Genomic DNA, 18,115 nt, shown 5'->3' on the forward strand with positions numbered 1-18,115 from the left:
TTTTTGTTATACCACAATAAATAAAAAATGCACAGGTGATCAAATACCACCAAAAGAAAGCTTTATTTGTGGGAAAAAAGGACATAAATTTATTTTGGGTGCAGGGTTGCATGACCGTGCAATTGTCAGTTAAAGTAACTCAGCGTTGTATCGCAAAAAATGGCCTGGTCAGAAAGGAGGGTATATCCTCTGGAGGGTAAGTGTTTAAAGGAGATTCTGCTATTTTCTACTCTTCTCTGCCTGCTTTCACCTGGGCCTACTACTGGACCTTGCTCTGCCTACTTCCCTGGTATTGACCTCAGCCTGTTTCCTGACCACGTTGCTGTCTCACCTTGTATTACCATGGCTCACCTTGACTACGCCCCTAACAATGGCAGTCACCTGCTACGAAACTACTAGCACACGTGCTTCTTTGAGCCTTGTACCTCTGTTGCCACATTCAGGGGTGTTTGGGCCAGTGTTGCAAGGGAAGCCCTCTTGTCAGCTCGATCTTCAACCAAGGTACTTGACATGAGTAAGCTGTGGAAAGAGGTAGCCAAGAGACAGGCAGAACTCACAACATTAAATTAGATATTTCAAGTAAGTTTCTTTTGAATTGGTAATAATAACTATTGTTTGTATTGCTATTCCAATGTTTTTATTATAAAATGAACTTGTATGCTGTAACCATATAACTCCTTTAAGGAAAATTCTAAAAACCTATGGAATCCTTTGAAGCCCATCTCTGGGAATGACTATACCCCTATCCATCCCTCTCTCCTATGGCTTCGCACTCATTCATTATTGTGAATGAAAAAAAAAAAATCTTGTGAAACATATAAAATATTCACTTAAGTTCACCATCCATGTCCTTAGTCAGTGTCAAATTCTTGAGTTAGGACTGGAGATTTAGTGCTGCAGTCTATGACCATTAACCAGTCACCTGTTCTTGACATCATTTCTGTGCTCATTCTGAGTAGTCCCTGCTGTCAGAAAGCAAATAGGAAATGTCCATGTCACTCAGACAGTGGACCCCTCTGAAGGCACCAAAAGAAGGATGCCTCCTCGTCTACAGGGAATGAGTGGGATAATTTGGGACACTTCATCATGTCAATGTTGTGTAGATGAGGGAAATGTTAGGTGTGAACATTTCATTATCTTCCTTTATTTTTTATGGCACATTCAGTCAAAGACTGGTGAACGTTTGCTCTTTGTTCCTTGCCTGTTTTAACGACAATCTTTTGGAATATCTATTGCAATTTTTTTTTAGGAGAAAATCATTCTATAACAACTGTTATATGGGGAATTCATTAAAAAAAACTGATTTCATGCTGTTGCCAGTTAACTGACCATATCTATGGACTTGATTAGGGTTGATTGGCCATTGTCCCACCCATACACAACAGGTTTTAAGCAAGTTCAGGTTTTTATTGCTGTACTTGAGATTCACCCTTTCTATTTGCCCTGGTGATCGTTGGCACATAGGCTGAAAGAGTGGGAAAATCAAAACTTTGACTTGTGATCAGAACAAGAATAGAAGAGGAACTTCTAATGTGTACATGTGTTTTGGTGACAACTGTCTAAGAGGATCTTTTCATAATTTTGTAGATATTTCCTCTTACTTGTGGCTATGAAAGACAAAGTGAAAGTAATTCTCTTTAAAAAAACGTAAAGGGGGTATTAACCATTAACAAGATTATTCAAAACTAAAAAAAAGTAGGATTTTGATAAATATTTTTAAAGTATGTAAAACCTTACCCACACTGATCTTCTCTGTGAATGGCTGTGCAGGGTGTGTGTAAGCACAAGTCTGACTATTGGAGGACAGGCAGGCTGTTCTCCCAGCACAGCCAGAAAACTGACCACATTAGAGTGGATGTGCTTTCATGCTTAGTGTGGTCAGTATGAAATAGGAAAGCAGTGGGACCACGAATTTCACACAAAGGAAGTAAATTGGGTGGCATTTTTCACTTCCCCCTGAAAGAAGGGATGGTGGTTCTCCTAGGCACCAGAACTGAACGGCAGAGCAGAGTGAGGGGAACATCACCCACCTGAAGAAGGGACTCTAAGTGTACAGTACAGACTAAACTTCACCCAGACAGTGGATGGAGACTTCACCCTGCCCACCGGACAGAGGGAATGCTTCTTCCAGCCTATGAAGATGAGGGCTACCCTGGAGCTAGAGTACCAGGTAATCCCATGAACAATGATCATCTATGGGAGTCGTGTGTAGAGGTGATCAGGTAACCATGGTGTTACAATAGTAACAAATTTAAACAAATCTGAAATAACAAAACGAAATGTCTTCTGAAATTCAAATCAAACTCAAAACAAATTTGAATCGAATTCAAATTGAATTTAAAAACAAAATTGAATACAAAGTTGAAATATAAACATATTTCTAACTATTGCTGATTTTCTTCAAAGGCTATGTGTATTGGTTGTCTTCCAAAATTCAAATTTTGAAAAGAGTAGAATAGAATAAAACAAAATAGAATAGAAAATAAAGGAATAGAATAGAATACAAAAAATAGAATAGAAATAGAATAGATTTGATTAGAATGGAACAAATATAGCTGTCTTCCGAAATTCGAATTTCAAAAAGATTAGAATAGAATAAAGCAAAATAGAATAGAAAATAATAGAATAAAACAGAATATAATAGAAAATAAAAGAACAAAATAAAATAGAATAGCAAATAAAGGAATAGAAAAAAATATAATAGAAAATATAAGGTATAGAATAGAAAAGAATAGACTAAACAGAAACAAAAGAATAGAAATGCATAGAATGGAATAAAAAAGAATAGAGTAGTAAAACATAGAATACAATAATATGGAAAGAATAAAGCCACCTTTCGAAATTTGTATTTCGAAAGCAGTAGAATAAAATAAAACAGAATAGAATAGAAAAGAATAGAAAAAACAGAACAGAAAAGAGGTGAATAAGAATAGAAAAATATAGAATATATTAGAATAGAATAGAAAGGAAAGAATAAAACCGTCTTACGAAATTCGTATTTTGAATATAATAGAACCAGCTATTCTTCACAATTAATTCAAATGGATTCAACATTTTAAATTTAAATGTGATTCGAATACTTTGAATCCACTGGAAAAAATTTAATCCAGTCAAAAATACCGTATTTTTCGCTCCATAAGACGCACCTGACCATAAGACGCACCTAGGTTTTAGAGCCAGAAAACAGGAAAAAAAATTCTGAACTTCTGAACAGGAGATGACCAGAGACTGCGGACACAGTTCAGGGGATGACCAGAGACTGCGGCCACAGTACAGGAGATGACCAGAGACTGCGGACACAGTACAGGAGATGACCAGAGACTGCGGACACAGTACAGGAGACCAGAGACTGCGGACACAGTGCAGGGGATGACCAGAGACTGCGGACATAGTACAGGAGATGACCAGAGACTGCGGACACAGTACAGGAGATGACCAGAGACTGCGGACACAGTACAGGAGATGACCAGAGACTGCGGACACAGTACAGGAGATGACCAGAGACTGCGGACACAGTTCAGGGGATGACCAGAGACTGCGGCCACAGTACAGGAGATGACCAGAGACTGCGGACACAGTACAGGAGATGACCAGAGACTGCGGACATAGTACAGGAGATGACCAGAGACTGCGGACACAGTACAGGAGATGACCAGAGACTGCGGACACAGTACAGGAGATGACCAGAGACTGCGGACACAGTTCAGGGGATGACCAGAGACTGCGGCCACAGTACAGGAGATGACCAGAGACTGCGGACACAGTACAGGAGATGACCAGAGACTGCGGACACAGTACAGGAGATGACCACAGACTGCGGACACAGTACAGGAGATGACCAGAGACTGCGGACACAGTGCAGGGGATGACCAGAGACTGCGGACACAGTACAGGAGATGACCAGAGACTGCGGACACAGTACAGGGGATGACCAGAGACTGCGGCGGACACAGTACAGGGGATGACCAGAGACTGCGGACACAGTACAGGAGATGACCAGAGACTGCGGACACAGTACAGGGGATGACCAGAGACTGCGGACAAAGTACAGGGATGATTAGAGACTGCGGACACAGTACAGGGGATGACCAGAGACTGCGGCGGACACAGTACAGGGGAGGACCAGAGACTGCGGACACAGTACAGGGATGACCAGAGACTGCGGACAGTACAGGGATGACCAGAGACTGCGGACAGCACAGGGATGACCAGAGACTGTGGATAGTACAGGGATGACCAGAGACTGTGGACAGTACAGGAGATGACTGCTGACCTTTGGGGAGGGGGGGGAGCGGGTACCTGAATTTGACAGATACACGCTCCCACTTCCGCGGAGTTGTTCTTTCATCTTACCTGTTCCTCTATCCAGCCGTGCGCTGTCTTCCCGGCTTCTGTAATGGCGCTCGGCATGACAGCCGGGTGCCCAGTGCGCATGAGCGAGAAGCACTTGCGCTTTGTGATTGGTCCGGCGGCTTCTGGGATCTGTCATGTGTCCCAGGTGCCGCCTTACCATTCACAAAAAGCACCGCTTCCTGCGCATGCGCACTTGGCACCCGGCTGTCATGCCCACACTACAGAAGCCGGGAAGACCGAGCCGCTGGATAGAGGAACGGGTAAGATGAAAGAACAACTCCACGGAAGTGGGAGCGGGTATCTGTCAAATTCAGGTACCCGCTCCCCCCCCTCCCCAAAGGTCAGCAGTCATCTCTATAAGGTCCCGCTGTAGAGCTGAGCGGCCGGCCCGGTATTCTGACACGGCGGCAGTGGAAATACCGGACCGGCCGCTCCATATTCGCTCCATAAGACGCACTGACATTTTCCCCCCTTTTTTGGGGGGAAAAAAGTGCGTCTTATGGTGCGAAAAATACGGTAAATAAACAAAATGAAACTAAACTAAATGAAACAAATTTTGTTACGAACGCAACAAAACAAAATTAGTAACTTAACAAATTGATCCAAAACTAAACAAATGTTTTCATTGTGCACATGTGTATTTATTAAAATGTGACCCTTATCAATCATGATGGATGACACCCGCTGACCTGCCAAAAGAAAAACCCACTCACCTGTCAAAAAGTCTGATCACAGCAACTGCTCTTCATGTTGATGGTTCTGGGGTCCTGCAGGGGAATGTAAAGATCATGATGGGGTATGGTGACATAATTTACCAAATATGTACAAGATCAAATTTTATTACTGCTATCACGGTGAATCCCATTTGACCATATTTGGACAGTGATGTCACTGAGTATGTCCCCCTCCTTTATTTATATTTGAATGTCAGCTAGGGATCTGTCATTTGTGGCAAGCAGTCATCGAAAACAGATTGTGTCAGCAGCTGGTGTGTTTTTACTTTTGGTGGGCATTGGGTGCTGTTCATTGTAATTAACGTGGATGACTGACAATGGTGTTACTTTGTTGGACATTTTTTTTTTAAAGAAATTACTTTTGTGTCAATGTGTTTATTTTCTTTACTTTTTTCACAATACAGGGTCTAATATAGGTATAGGGTGGACCTGGTGCTTCGTTTATGAATGAGTAAGTGTGCCATGTGCTTCTTACTCATTCAAATAATGAGGGCAAAGGGGGCTTCCTGATTCCAATAAGGCTCTGCCAGTAGACTCCCAGAGGGATAAAGGGAATCCCCAACTATTTTACAAAGTAAGACTTATAAAGTGGAACTGTCATTTGTCATCAATTTAAAGTTCACTTTTTTCTTTGTATGTGTCAGTTTTGCTGTAGAAGTTTGTTTACATATTTTACAGATGTGCAACTTCATAGGTGGTTCAGGGCATCCCACAGACATGCTGTTTAATGGAATTTTGCATTTTATTGTTTCATTTAAAGCATTATTAAAGGAGAAGTACAACCAAAGCTCATTTGGCTGTACTTCTCCTGTGGATCTCTGGAGTGCAGTTCCTTCTGGATTGCTGTTACCCGTTTTCAGTCAAAAGTGGGCCAAAGCCCGCTGTTGGCTAACATCACAGAGCCAGTGACCAGCACCTGGCTCCGCCTCACTGCATTGCTGGTTGGCAGCTTTGGTTGGATTTTGTTTTAGCCTAAAGTATTGACCAAGAGTTGGGAACAGAGATGCTGATGTCTTGTCCAGGAAGCCATACAATGCTGAAGCCACAGAAGAAGGGTGGACTTAATTGATACCGTAGGGAATCTAGGACTGTGTCATGGATTCGAACATCAAGCCTGTGGAGCAACAGGGTTATCATCAACATCACTGGAGTTACTGCTACAGGAATCCCCAAGCTCTACTACAACCTGACTTAAAGGTGAACTATACTCATCTCACGCTCCAGCATTGTGGTGTCCTTGAGCTCCCCTCTTGGCAGCTGACATCTTCAGGCAGCTGGCTTCCAGGACTCAGTCTCCGGCAGAGATGAAATCACTTCCGTGCATGCATGGGAGTTCAGTCAGATTCAACGGTGCCAAATTTGTACATTGAGCTGTATTCACTGTACAAATGCAGACAGGCAGGTAAGTAGCTTAAATGCAGTAGAGAAAAAACCTGGCTCTTCTGCATTAAAAATCCTGCATATTCATCCATTTTTTTTAACCTAAAGTTCCACTTAAGTTTAAGATGGAGTCCTACCCATCCTTAGCAAGATGAATTAAAAAGAGATAAAGAGAAAGAACCCCACTAATGTCTAACCATTCTGTTGTGTTGATCTTGAGAAAAATTGCAGCTGTTTCTATCTGAAAAACAGAGAAGTACAGTTATAATAGCTCTTCATGATAAACATGGCCACTTAGGATCTAAAGGTTTCACTGGGCCAGCCATAGAGCCAAGGTCCCATGGAGTTGGTGTGCACTAATTTCCTGTGCTTGGAGCCTCACATGAGTGGACAAGGAATCGTCCTGGTAGTGACCAACCACTTTACCTGATGTACACTAGGATTCCTAAGGAAAAATCGAAATATCTTTCTAGTCCTAGTGGAAAATAATTTGACCCATGATTCTAGAGGAAATAGTTCAGATAAAGCCATCACCACTGATACTCAATGTGATACTTCCTACCTTATACTCAACACATAATGGTGGGAATTTCCACTGCACGCATCTTGTGTCAGAAACATTTATAAGGTAAATTTAGTTACAAGATATGTTTAGCTAGTTTGTAACTAAAACAAATGCTTTTTTGGGGACCAAAGATTTTCAGTGGAGGGAATGTATAGCCCCGGGGCAGCCCTTTTAGGTTGTAGGTGCCAAACAGTCTAGCCATTTATTAGCCACAAGGCCACAAGCTGCATGGTAGCCTGTGCTGTCTCCCTGCCAATGATAGGATAGTGCGGAAAGGAGAGGAGAGGATAGAGATTGGTCTCATTGATGGCCTGGACTTGATCTCCATCCACCAGCACACAAGATTAGGGGAGATGCGGTGCAACAGAGGACAGTCTGAAGAGAATGAAAGCTGCAGGAAGCCCCACTGAGGGACTGTATGGAGTGCATAGGAGGGGAGTTGAAGGAAGGCTGAAAAGGGAGAAAGACACTGTGTAGGGAAAAAAAACCCAAGGTATCAGAGAACCCATGAGCCCACCAGTGAGGAGAGTTCAGGCTAAAGAGGAAATTGCAGGCTATTTCTTGACTGACCCACTCAGAGATATGCCAGTAGCACAAAGGCCAACAAAGAGAGAGCTGTAGCCAGAAACTGAGACCTACCTCCTGTCTACTCCATTGTGATAGAGAGAGTGCTACCTGTCTTTCATCCACTTTCATCCAGCAGACAGGAGGGTCCATCAGGGAACAGAGTACTGACCTGAGAACACTGAAATGACATCTAAGTTGTGAGAGCTGTTTACTGACACCAGCAGAGCTCTTCCCATCTGCATCACCATTTTTCATCTTCTGAATTTTTACAATACTTTGGGAGCAATTCTCAAACTCCATAATTTCAAATACCCTTGTTTGGAGTGTAAGTGCTGAAACACATACCAAAGGCCCCGCTTTGTGCAAACTTTGTACTTATTACCACACTGGTCAATGGTTAGACAGGGCCTAAAGCCTAGATCACACGATGAGAAAATCGGACGAAAAATACAACTTTCGGAGTGATCGTCTGATAATCTGATTGTTATTACACAGCATTCGAGAGCTGATCACAACAGTTCCTTCACTATTAAGTTTCCGTGTACGATAGCAGAACAAGCAATTTTTGTATAATCAGTACATTATTGTACTGTAAAAAATCACATGCTCGGAAACTAAAGAATACATTACAACACAATACAATACATTACATCATCGTGGGAGTTGTATTTTGTCTTACTAGAGTTTTCATAATTCTAGTAACCTATTTGTTTTCAATATGAGACTAGCATGCAAAAAAAAAACCTGACGATCATTCGTCCAATATTCCCATCCTGTGTATAAGGCTAGGCCACACTGTTAATTGCATTCTTTTATATTCACCTTAAAGGATATCTACTACTGTGGTTTTTCATTTGCTAGTGCATTCTGGCAAGGTCATTCACAGGGGATAAAATAAAAAAGCATTCCTTGTTGTTACTTTGTTTCTGTAGTAAAGGAGTATGTAGACTATCCTTATCATTGTTAAAACTGTTTAACCATTAGTTCTCTGGCAGGGCTTACTCCTGCTTTAATCAGTCTATTGTATCACTACTGGTATGTTTATGAGTTGTTATGGCTGTTTAAGGGCAGGTTTCTGCTGGGAATTGCGGACCAGACAATACAACAGTCTGTTTAAGGGCAGGTTTCTGCTGGAAATTGCGGACCAGACAATACAACAATGCCATTGCTACAGTATTATAAATAATTGTTCAATTGTGCTTAGCAATGTTTTTTTCGTCAATTTATTTATTTGTTTCTAAATGTGTTTAAAACAATACAGATAATCATGCTACAATCAGTGTGTGACTTTTTTCGTGTTTTTAGTAGGCTGTAATATTTTATAGCTTCATAATCAGAACCAATCTATGATTTTAAATGGTTCAAGTATCATTAATTTGTTAACTAATATTTTATACTGTATTTTGGTATGCAATTAACAAATCAGATTAAGCTCCAGTTTCCCTTGGTACTGTGGATATCTCTGCTCATCAGATTTTGTACTCTGTTCATTTACATTTGTAAATGCGAATATGTTTGAACACATTTCTTACTAAAAATGTTGTATCCAGTTATAAACACTAGAATGTATACATGTTTGGGGGTAGAAAAAGAATTTGGAGGAATAAAGGATATAAAGAAACCCAACAAGATTATAAAATGCTTAAAAGATTGTTTTATTGAAATCAAATTCTATACTCTGGAGACAAACGCATTTTCCAATGACCCACAAGAAAGATTATAGATACCTATCACAATTTTCCACTCAAACAAATAAATACAGCAAAGTTCCCATCCTTAGAAAATAAAAGTTTAAGAATGAAAATTTAAACAAAAAATAGAAAGTACAATCTTTATGTTCACCCATTAGTGAAATCCAGTTTAGCTAACTAGATTTATCTAAATATATTTACGTTGTAAACAGAATCTCATTTTCTAAAAGTGACAGTATAGTTGCCTTCATTTAACGAAATGCAAAAATGGACCTGAGGTTATGTTACCTAACTGTGTTTAGCAGGGCTTTAGACTACATAACATATTGTATATAAAATGCTTTGTATGCTAAATCTACAAATCTAAGTATTATTCTCTACATTTGCTTTAAGTTATGAAAATAATAATAATAATATTAAAAATATATTCTCTCTATAGAAGAGCTGCTCAACAACTTTTTATAATGGGAAAATAGACATTGAAATAATAATTTACCACAGACTCTGTATGCAAGGACGAAGGGATGCTTACTGTGTTATAGCTTATGATAGGAAGTAACATTAGGAAACACAATTTATATAAAGCAAAGTTTAGAGAAAAGCCCAGCAATAATTAGAAGTCCCATGTCATGGAAGCGCAGTTGGAAACTTCAATGAAGAGATGTTGGCAGTGAGGAAGCAAAGCAGGGCCCAGTGGTAGAGGGTATTCTCCAAAGTATGTAGACGTTGGTTAATATTTGGTTATAGTTCATAGTTCATTCATCAGTATATGTGTATCTCAGGTCATCGTTCAGTTGATTTTTTGCTGCTTTTGTTCATGGCTGCCATGTTCATGGCTGCCATGTTCCTGTTCTTGCTGTGATATGGAGGTTTGAGTGTCCTTATCACATTCTGTGGTGGCACAACCACACTCTTCAGCATAGAGGTAGGTGTAGACAGTACTGGTTCCATCCAGACATTTCAGATTCACTTTCTTCTTGCTTGTTTTTACTTCTTGACAACAGCTGCACTTGTGCTCCATTTTGTTAGCATCAACAGAGTACCTGAAAATACCACATTGTGAGATTGTGAGCACAAAAACAATGATCTTTCCAATGACCATGTTCAGATTAACACATTTCAAAGAGAACATATCGTAGCTTGTCATATTATGGGTAGAAAAATTAACAACTACTAGTAGGCATAAGGCTAAAGCCTTAAGTCTTAGAGGTCATGCCCTTTTCTCATCTTTTGGCAGCAGCATTGCAAGTCCAACTAAAAAGCCTGTCTACCATGGTCCTTCTGTGAAGTGCTATTGTGTCGAAATGTATTGCCATGCCATGTAACAGTTTATGCTGTTTATAGAGCCAGTTAATCATGACAGTGAAGATGAATGCATGATGTCAATGATTATTGATTATGGGAAGACAACAGACCCTGCATTGACTCCACCATTCAATTTTTATAAGTTATAGTGTATCTTAAACCAAGGGTAAAAGTGTAAAATTAAAAAGGAGAAGTACAGCCAAAGCTCTTTTGGCTGTACTTCTCCTATGGATCACAGGAGTACAGTTTGTTCTGCACTCCTGTGACTCATTTTCAGCTGGTAGCAGGCTTAAGCCCACTGTCAGCTGATGTCATAGAATTTGTGACTGCATTCGTTTTATTTGTTAAGCTTTTTGTCACCTGGTGATCCTGCCAGTAAAACTGTTTTTGACCTTTCCTTTGAAAACTCACTCACTTACTGTACTGTATCTATAATGGTCCAATGTTATCACCCTAGGGCAGTACTACAAAATACCCCCTACCCTTTTCTCTTCTCCATAACATTGAGGGTATTTTGAAGTCCACAGAGAAAGCTGCGGACAATGATAGCACAAACAGAGAGCACAGGGCATTATTAGCTCACAAGATTTCTTGCAGGGTCAATAGGTAATTTTTCAGTTACATAGTTAGTAAGGTTGAAAAAAGTCGCAAGTTCGTCTAATTCAACCAATAGTAAATGAAAAAATTAAAATCCTGCACGTGCAGTTGATCCAGAGGAAGGCAAAAAAATCCTTACAAAGAATGGTCCAATATGCTCCAATGCAGAATACATTCCTTCTTGATCTCCCAAGGTAATAGGATATTACCTGGAACAATAATCTGTAACAGTGTTTCTCAACTAGGGTTCCATGGAACTCTAAGGTCCCTTCAGAGATTGTTAAGGGTTCCTTAAGCAATGAGCAATTTCTGTCTCTCAAATAAGATCCTCCTGACACCACTGATCTTTTTCGCTATCTAAAAGGGAGTAATTCTTCCCAGTGATCACATGTGTAAGGAGCATTCTTCACACTGACCATCACACGAATGTATCATGAGTTGTAGATATAGTCATTTTTAGCAGGGGTTCCCTGGGACCAGAAAGTGTTTTCAAGGGTTCCTTTGTGTTGAGAAGGGTGAGAAAGGCTGATCTATCATGGTATTACTCATTATCTCTTTAGGGAAGCCTATCCTGCCTTCCGTTAATAACCAAATCTTCTATTTTGCTACCAGTTTATCCCCCATAGTTATTACCTTTTGTACCACCAGTCCCTCCCTCTTAGATTGTAAATTCCAAGGCGCAGGGCCCTCCTAACCCTCTTGTATTGAACTGTATCATTGCTGTATTGTCTCCATTTATATTTTAAAGTGCTCCTGTATAATAATAATAATTTTACCAGCCAAAGAAGTCCAGTTTTACTCTGAATGGAAGCATAATTACTATAAATGCAACAGTAACAGCACAGCCAATTGGTCTGGTTTATCCCGCTTGAGGAGTAGTTTTAGATCAATGTCCAACGAAGCTATTATACATTACTGATTGCAAATTAGTATCAAAACTACAATATCTTACATGGATGATGTCATACAGCCTCCTCCACAGTATGAAATTTCTACAACTTGATCTGATTCACAAGTTCCAGACTTGATTTGACGGGATTGTTTATGAACCTGGCATCCTTTCAGACCGTCTGCAAAGAAAATGACCAGGAATGTTACTTGTACTGAAATTATTGCAGCAGTCAAGAAATGTATCTTAGGATAAACAACACCTTGAACACAGCAAATCAATTAATATTAGCCATATGAATATCACATTTTTTTAAAAAAAAGAAAGTCATCTTTGATGGGAGGTAAAACATGGCTTATATGGCCTGTATCACAGCAATTGCCATTCATAAACATTGTTTGAACAAATTCTTAAGGTATCCATTGACATTATGCAACTTTTTTACTGCTAGAGATTTTGAAATGATCATCTGATAACTAAGTATATGTTGACTATAAAGCATCACAAAGGTTAAGTTACCAAAACTGAACAAAATTGTAATTGTACACACTATTGTACTATTACACAACAGATGGGCAAGAGTAAGCCTTGATTTCTGGTTCACAACCTACAGCTTAAAGGGAAGGCATGTATTGGGTGTAGTAATATTTCCATTGTCTGATTGGTTCCTGAACTACATCTGTCATCTTCTTACCGTTTACATTTAGAAGTTTCTAATCCCATCTCAACAAGTATTATTTAAAAAAAGATATTTACCTTCACAAGTCTTGCAGCAACCATCTTCTGTGCTCCTGATTGTACCCTGCAGGTTAAAAACATAGAGGAAAAATAACTATTGTGTCACTTAGAAAGTTTTGAATTTCATGTACAGCCCCAGATAAGCAATCTAGGCAAATCAAGTATTTGTAGACTGAAATGAGAAAAGAAAAGCTGTCCAAAAGATCAACTCTTCAGTAATTTTTTGTGTGGACAATAGCAAACTATACCCTACATAAAGTCTCTTAACATGATCAATACATGTTCATGTAGGAGGTGAATATGAGCCATTACCAATACCCAAGGACATGCAATGTGCAGAGTGGCATAAAACTACCTGTTTCATAATAGTACGTGATGCTTTTCTTTTTTATCTTGAGCAATACACTGCTTATAGTTCTATAGCAAAGTGGTCAGGTACTGTATAAGCAATGTCTTACAAAGAAATTTGTTTAAACCCACAGAAGGGTCCCTACCACAAATGTCATTAACTAAAAATACCTGATTACATGCTGGGAACTGAACATTGTTTATCTTTACAGGTGATTCTCTTGAATCTCACAGTTTAGATGTAGACTGTAGCCATTAAGAAAATGCAATGCCATGACATATACAATTCCTTTCCAAGAAATGACTGTAGACAAACTGTCCAGCCAATAATGGTAATACAGGCACTGATCTGGGAGTGGGCATACACTATGTCTATGCTCCACCCACTCAGTAACATATACTACGTGGGAAGGGAAGTGGGTGTGCCAGTGACTGTACTGTTCTATCTCACAGGGACTTCTGCACACAGTGGTCACAGACATCCCTTGCTTCCCTGCCTTGATTGTCCCTAGAGAAAACTGCAAAGTGATTTCAATACATACATTGACAGGTTTCCAAGGTATTTCACCACATAATTGTATTTCAGGAATATAAATACAATTTTACAATTTTACAGGCCAATTTTACAGATCAGCTCTAAAAAGTGAAATGTTGTATCCTTGGGGCGAATTTTATTATGGCTGAAATTCCAAAATAATTTGAGGTGTACTAGTTTAGACTGAAGTAACGTTAGTGCATTTCTTCAGAAATATTGGTTTCTTTTTCTTACAGGAAATGTAAGAACTCTTTGTTAAAACATCATATTGCACCTGCAAAGGCATGTATTTCAGCTTTTTAGAAAAACCAGGATCCGCCAGCCAAGTCTCATTGGCTGGCAAGAATAACGGAAATCCAAATAATGGAATATTTAACTATGGCTAAGAGAGAACAGAGTGAGCTATGCTGGAATATATAGTCCCCTTACCTTTTATGCAAAGAACAAACAGGTTTGGAAAATCAGTGAGGCATTCAGTGAGATAAAGACTCACCCAAGAGGTGGGAACTCACCACACGTGGGGGGGGGCTATGTAGGGGAGAGTTGGGGAGGTTTGAGTGCAGGGTTAGTGGAATTTTTTTTTTGTTTGCTTTGTTTTGTTATGGGTAGAAAGGGAAAAGAATAATGATCCTGTTAAAAGATAGAAGGTTCTTTGGATAGCACATGAATTGTTATATTTTTTTCATACACATGTAACTAGGTAAGAGGCCCACAAGTGGTAAAAGTCTATGGATATGGCACTGTAGTGGATCTGTTACAGTTGGTATTTGTGGGTTTCACTGGGATTAAATAAGATGTATGTTCATTAATTTAGCAGATATATAAATAAAGAATTTATTAAAAAAGAAATATTGGTTTCACATTGGTATACATATTTAGTGATAATATTATTATGGTAAATCGTTAAAAATTGTACGTAAATACTGACCTCCAAACAATTTGTAGGATTGAAAGCTGGGCAAGTTTTGGTCACTTCTTTCATTTCAAGGGAACTGGTACATTCATGTGAGACACATTTGTCTTCTGGCGAAACGTACACCTCTCCAGGCTAAAAAAAATACAAGTAACTACTGAAACATGTTCGCAAACATAATTCACAAGTTCATAATTCATAAGTTCACAAACATAGTATTTTATATATATATATCATATACCATAACACAGAAGAGTTGTAGAAGTCATTAACTTGACATTATTTTAATATACTGTGATTTTATGGCATAGGACTCATAAGGTGAGAATTGCAACACATTTACCTTCAGGATTTTAGTAGAGTCGTCTGGCAATGTCATAACACATGCAACTTTTACACAACTTCCACAGCACTTTTCTGGTGTTGTCTCATATTTGTAGCCCTGCAAAAGTAACAATACTTCAGCCTCATAGCCTCAGGTATATTGACAGAGATTTATTCAAAGTTTTTTTATGGGTACACAGCTTCATATGTTCATCCCTTATTCATGATATGTTTTCTAGGACAATGGATGTTCTGGTCAAAATATTTATCTCAAGGAGTAGATTCAATTGTCAGGCTCCTGCACAGACCTTAAGCACTTGAACTCCAGAAGGTTTTACCTCCTTTGTAAGCAGAGCATTTTTTGCTATGGAGTACTGTGCTACTTTAACTGGCAATTACGTGGTCATGCAACACTCCCCCCAAATTAAATTAATATAATTTTTTCCTCACAAATAAAACTTTCTTTTAGTGGTATTTGATAATCACTGTTTTTTTTTTATTTTTTAGTGATATAAACTTAAAAAAGACCAAACATTTAAAAAGAAAATAAACCAGTATCTTCTACTTTCTGTTTTAAAACGTATCTAATAAAAAAAAAAATCACAAAATCAAATTTGATTAGAAATTTAGGTAAAAAAAAATCTGAATAAATGTATATTAATTGGTTTGTGTGAAAGTTATAGCATCTGTGAACTGTGGTATATATACTGGAATTTACGTAGCTATGACGCTATACTGTAATGGCGGTGATCAGTGAGTTATTATGGACTGTGATTGACTGGCAGGCAATCTGTCACTAAGAGACACTATCTGGGAGGACCACTAACTGACACTGACATTGCTAGTGACACTAGTACAGTGATCAGTGATAATACTGTACACTGACATTGTACTAATGACATTGGCTGGGAATGGGTTAACATCTAGGGGCAATCAAGTTGTGTGCCTAACTATCTGTAATGTGTTCTGTTTTTACTTTACTATCTGTCTGTTTTTTCTCCCAAGAAACAGGCAGATCACTATTCCCTATACACAGAGCTCTGTGTTTTTGTAAACACAAAACTCTGTGTATGATTGGATACAACCAATCAGCTGACTTCAGCCAAAATCATTAATTTAAATGCTGCCAAACTTGTATGATGTCCAATCACAGCATGGGTCAGCAGGGGGCACACACCTGCATGCCCCAAACCAGAAGAAAGGTTGCAAAGTACCAGTAAGTCACCCAGTCTACAGCTGCCTCCCACTTGCAGTACAACTACTGTGGGCAGGCAGTAAGCGGTTAAAAATTCCTAATCTGTTATTGCTTTCCCTGTTTTCTTGGCCCCTAATTCCCTTCCATTGTAACAAACAGTAGAGAGAAATCTCATGCTGCTTTGAGTGTCGTTTGCCCTCACACAAACTTGTATGTAGAAGTAAAGCAACTTCAAACTTCCAATTGCCGCGTCTAGTGGCTTTTTTAGTAAAATCAATTTTACATCAGAATTTCTGTAGAAAGGCATCATGGAGGGTGCTCCAACATCACCAGTAGATGCTCTCCAGGATCCATGGATTACAGATAAAAGAAAGTGGCATGAACTAGCCTAGTACAGCAGTGTCTGTCTGAAATATTGAAATTACTCAGTAGAAGGGTTGTGCTACCTGTAAGAATTCAAGTTATAAATTAAAGTAGAAATTTTTTAATAGGAAAAAACCTACCAGTGGACAGTCTTCAATTGGACAAGTTCTTCTGATTTCTGTTGGGTGGAACTGGTCATCGATAATTTCACACTCATATTTGACACATGGTTGATCAGGTGGGCTCCATGTTTCACCAGGCTAGATTTTTTAAGAAAATAGCAATATGCATGTAAATAAAAAGTCGAAATCTCAGACACAAACATTACTTAAAAGTAAATGTTCAGAGTTGTAGTGCTACCAGATTGACTTATTTGGTCCCAAGGATAAAGAGTCCCACTTTAGTTTCTTTCCACACTTCAATTCACTGCAAACCACCACTAAATAGTTTAGTATTTTTGTGAATAGAATATTCACAATAAAATAACAAAATGTCACTAAATTTAAAATATATTTTGTAAGTCCACATTTGCAGGTGTTTGCACAGAACTTGAAGTCAAGGAAGGCAGAATTCCAGAACTGACATATGACATATAGCACCAGAATTGTCATTCTTGCTTAGGTGCAAGGCATGCCATGCTTATTATAATACTACTCATCAGCATTAATTCATCAGGCTTACCTGCAAAATCTTTGTAGTGTTGTCCTTCAGTTTCATCACACAAGACACCGGTACACATTTGCCACAGCATTCCCCATTAGCAGTCTCATACTTGGAACCCTGATAAAAAGGAAACATTAATTAGAATGAGCAATACACTGCATGCAAGAAAATGACATGTAATATAGCTCGGCTACCTGTTTTTCTGAAAAGCCGATCACATGTAAAATCTTTACATTTTACTGGCAGTAGTTTCTGCACAACAAAGGACCTCTAAAAAATTTTTTTTAAATGTTTGTTTCAAATATTACCAGCTTGTTATCACGTTCCCTGTTTTTTTTTGCCCCCAATGCCCTTCTATTTTTTTAAGCTTGAAAACTGATCATTAATACTAAGCTAATGAGATAAATATTAGAGAGCAATCTTGGGAAATAAGTAAAAGTCAAAAACTGCTTTGAGTTAGAGTTGAACTAGTATGGAGAAGAAAAGCAGTTCAAACTGCAAGTTAGAATCAGACTGGCAGCTGGGAAAAGCCTCTTATTCAATGCATTCATTTCACTTCAGGATTTCTGTGTGGTGAAGGGGGCATGGAAAGTACACGGTTTAATAGCACGTGCTCTCCAGGATCACCAGATTAAAGACTAACAAAAGCTGTATGGACTATTGTAGTATAGCAGAGATACAAATTGAATTACTCAGTAGCAGGTTTGTACTCAAGTGAAATGTATCAAATTAGACTAGAATTTTTACAATCGGTATATAAACCTACTGGTGGACAGTCTTCAATTGTGCAAGCTCTTCTGATTTCTGTTGGGTTGAACTGGTCGTCGATAATCTCACACTCATATTTCACACATGGTTGATCAGGTGGGCTCCATGTTTCACCAGGCTGTTTTTTGTTTTTAGAGAAAAGAAGAACATTTTTAATATAAACAAAATAAATGTAGAAACACAGATA

The 18,115-nt window shown here is 38.9% G+C and overlaps 1 protein-coding gene across 1 annotated transcript in view; it reads right to left on the reverse strand.

The window, feature by feature from the left end:
• Nucleotides 1–9,230: 9,230 nt before the first annotated feature.
• The window catches only part of MUC5AC (mucin 5AC, oligomeric mucus/gel-forming), a 57,727-nt gene continuing 48,842 nt past the window's right edge, over nucleotides 9,231–18,115 (reverse strand). Inside the window, exons 50-57 of the mRNA XM_089653540.1 lie at nucleotides 17,927–18,046; nucleotides 17,179–17,277; nucleotides 16,638–16,757; nucleotides 14,959–15,057; nucleotides 14,631–14,750; nucleotides 12,838–12,883; nucleotides 12,145–12,262; nucleotides 9,231–10,333 (exon numbers count right to left, since the gene is read on the reverse strand). Coding sequence (XP_089509666.1) covers nucleotides 10,081–10,333; nucleotides 12,145–12,262; nucleotides 12,838–12,883; nucleotides 14,631–14,750; nucleotides 14,959–15,057; nucleotides 16,638–16,757; nucleotides 17,179–17,277; nucleotides 17,927–18,046 — 975 coding nt within the window. The 3' untranslated portion in view covers nucleotides 9,231–10,080. The remainder of the gene's footprint in view (nucleotides 10,334–12,144; nucleotides 12,263–12,837; nucleotides 12,884–14,630; nucleotides 14,751–14,958; nucleotides 15,058–16,637; nucleotides 16,758–17,178; nucleotides 17,278–17,926; nucleotides 18,047–18,115) is intronic.

The sequence above is a fragment of the Staurois parvus genome, unplaced genomic scaffold, assembly GCF_062004578.1.
Source record: "Staurois parvus isolate SC_StPar_1 unplaced genomic scaffold, SC_StPar_1.0 ptg000715l, whole genome shotgun sequence".
NCBI classification, from domain to species: Eukaryota; Metazoa; Chordata; class Amphibia; order Anura; family Ranidae; genus Staurois; species Staurois parvus.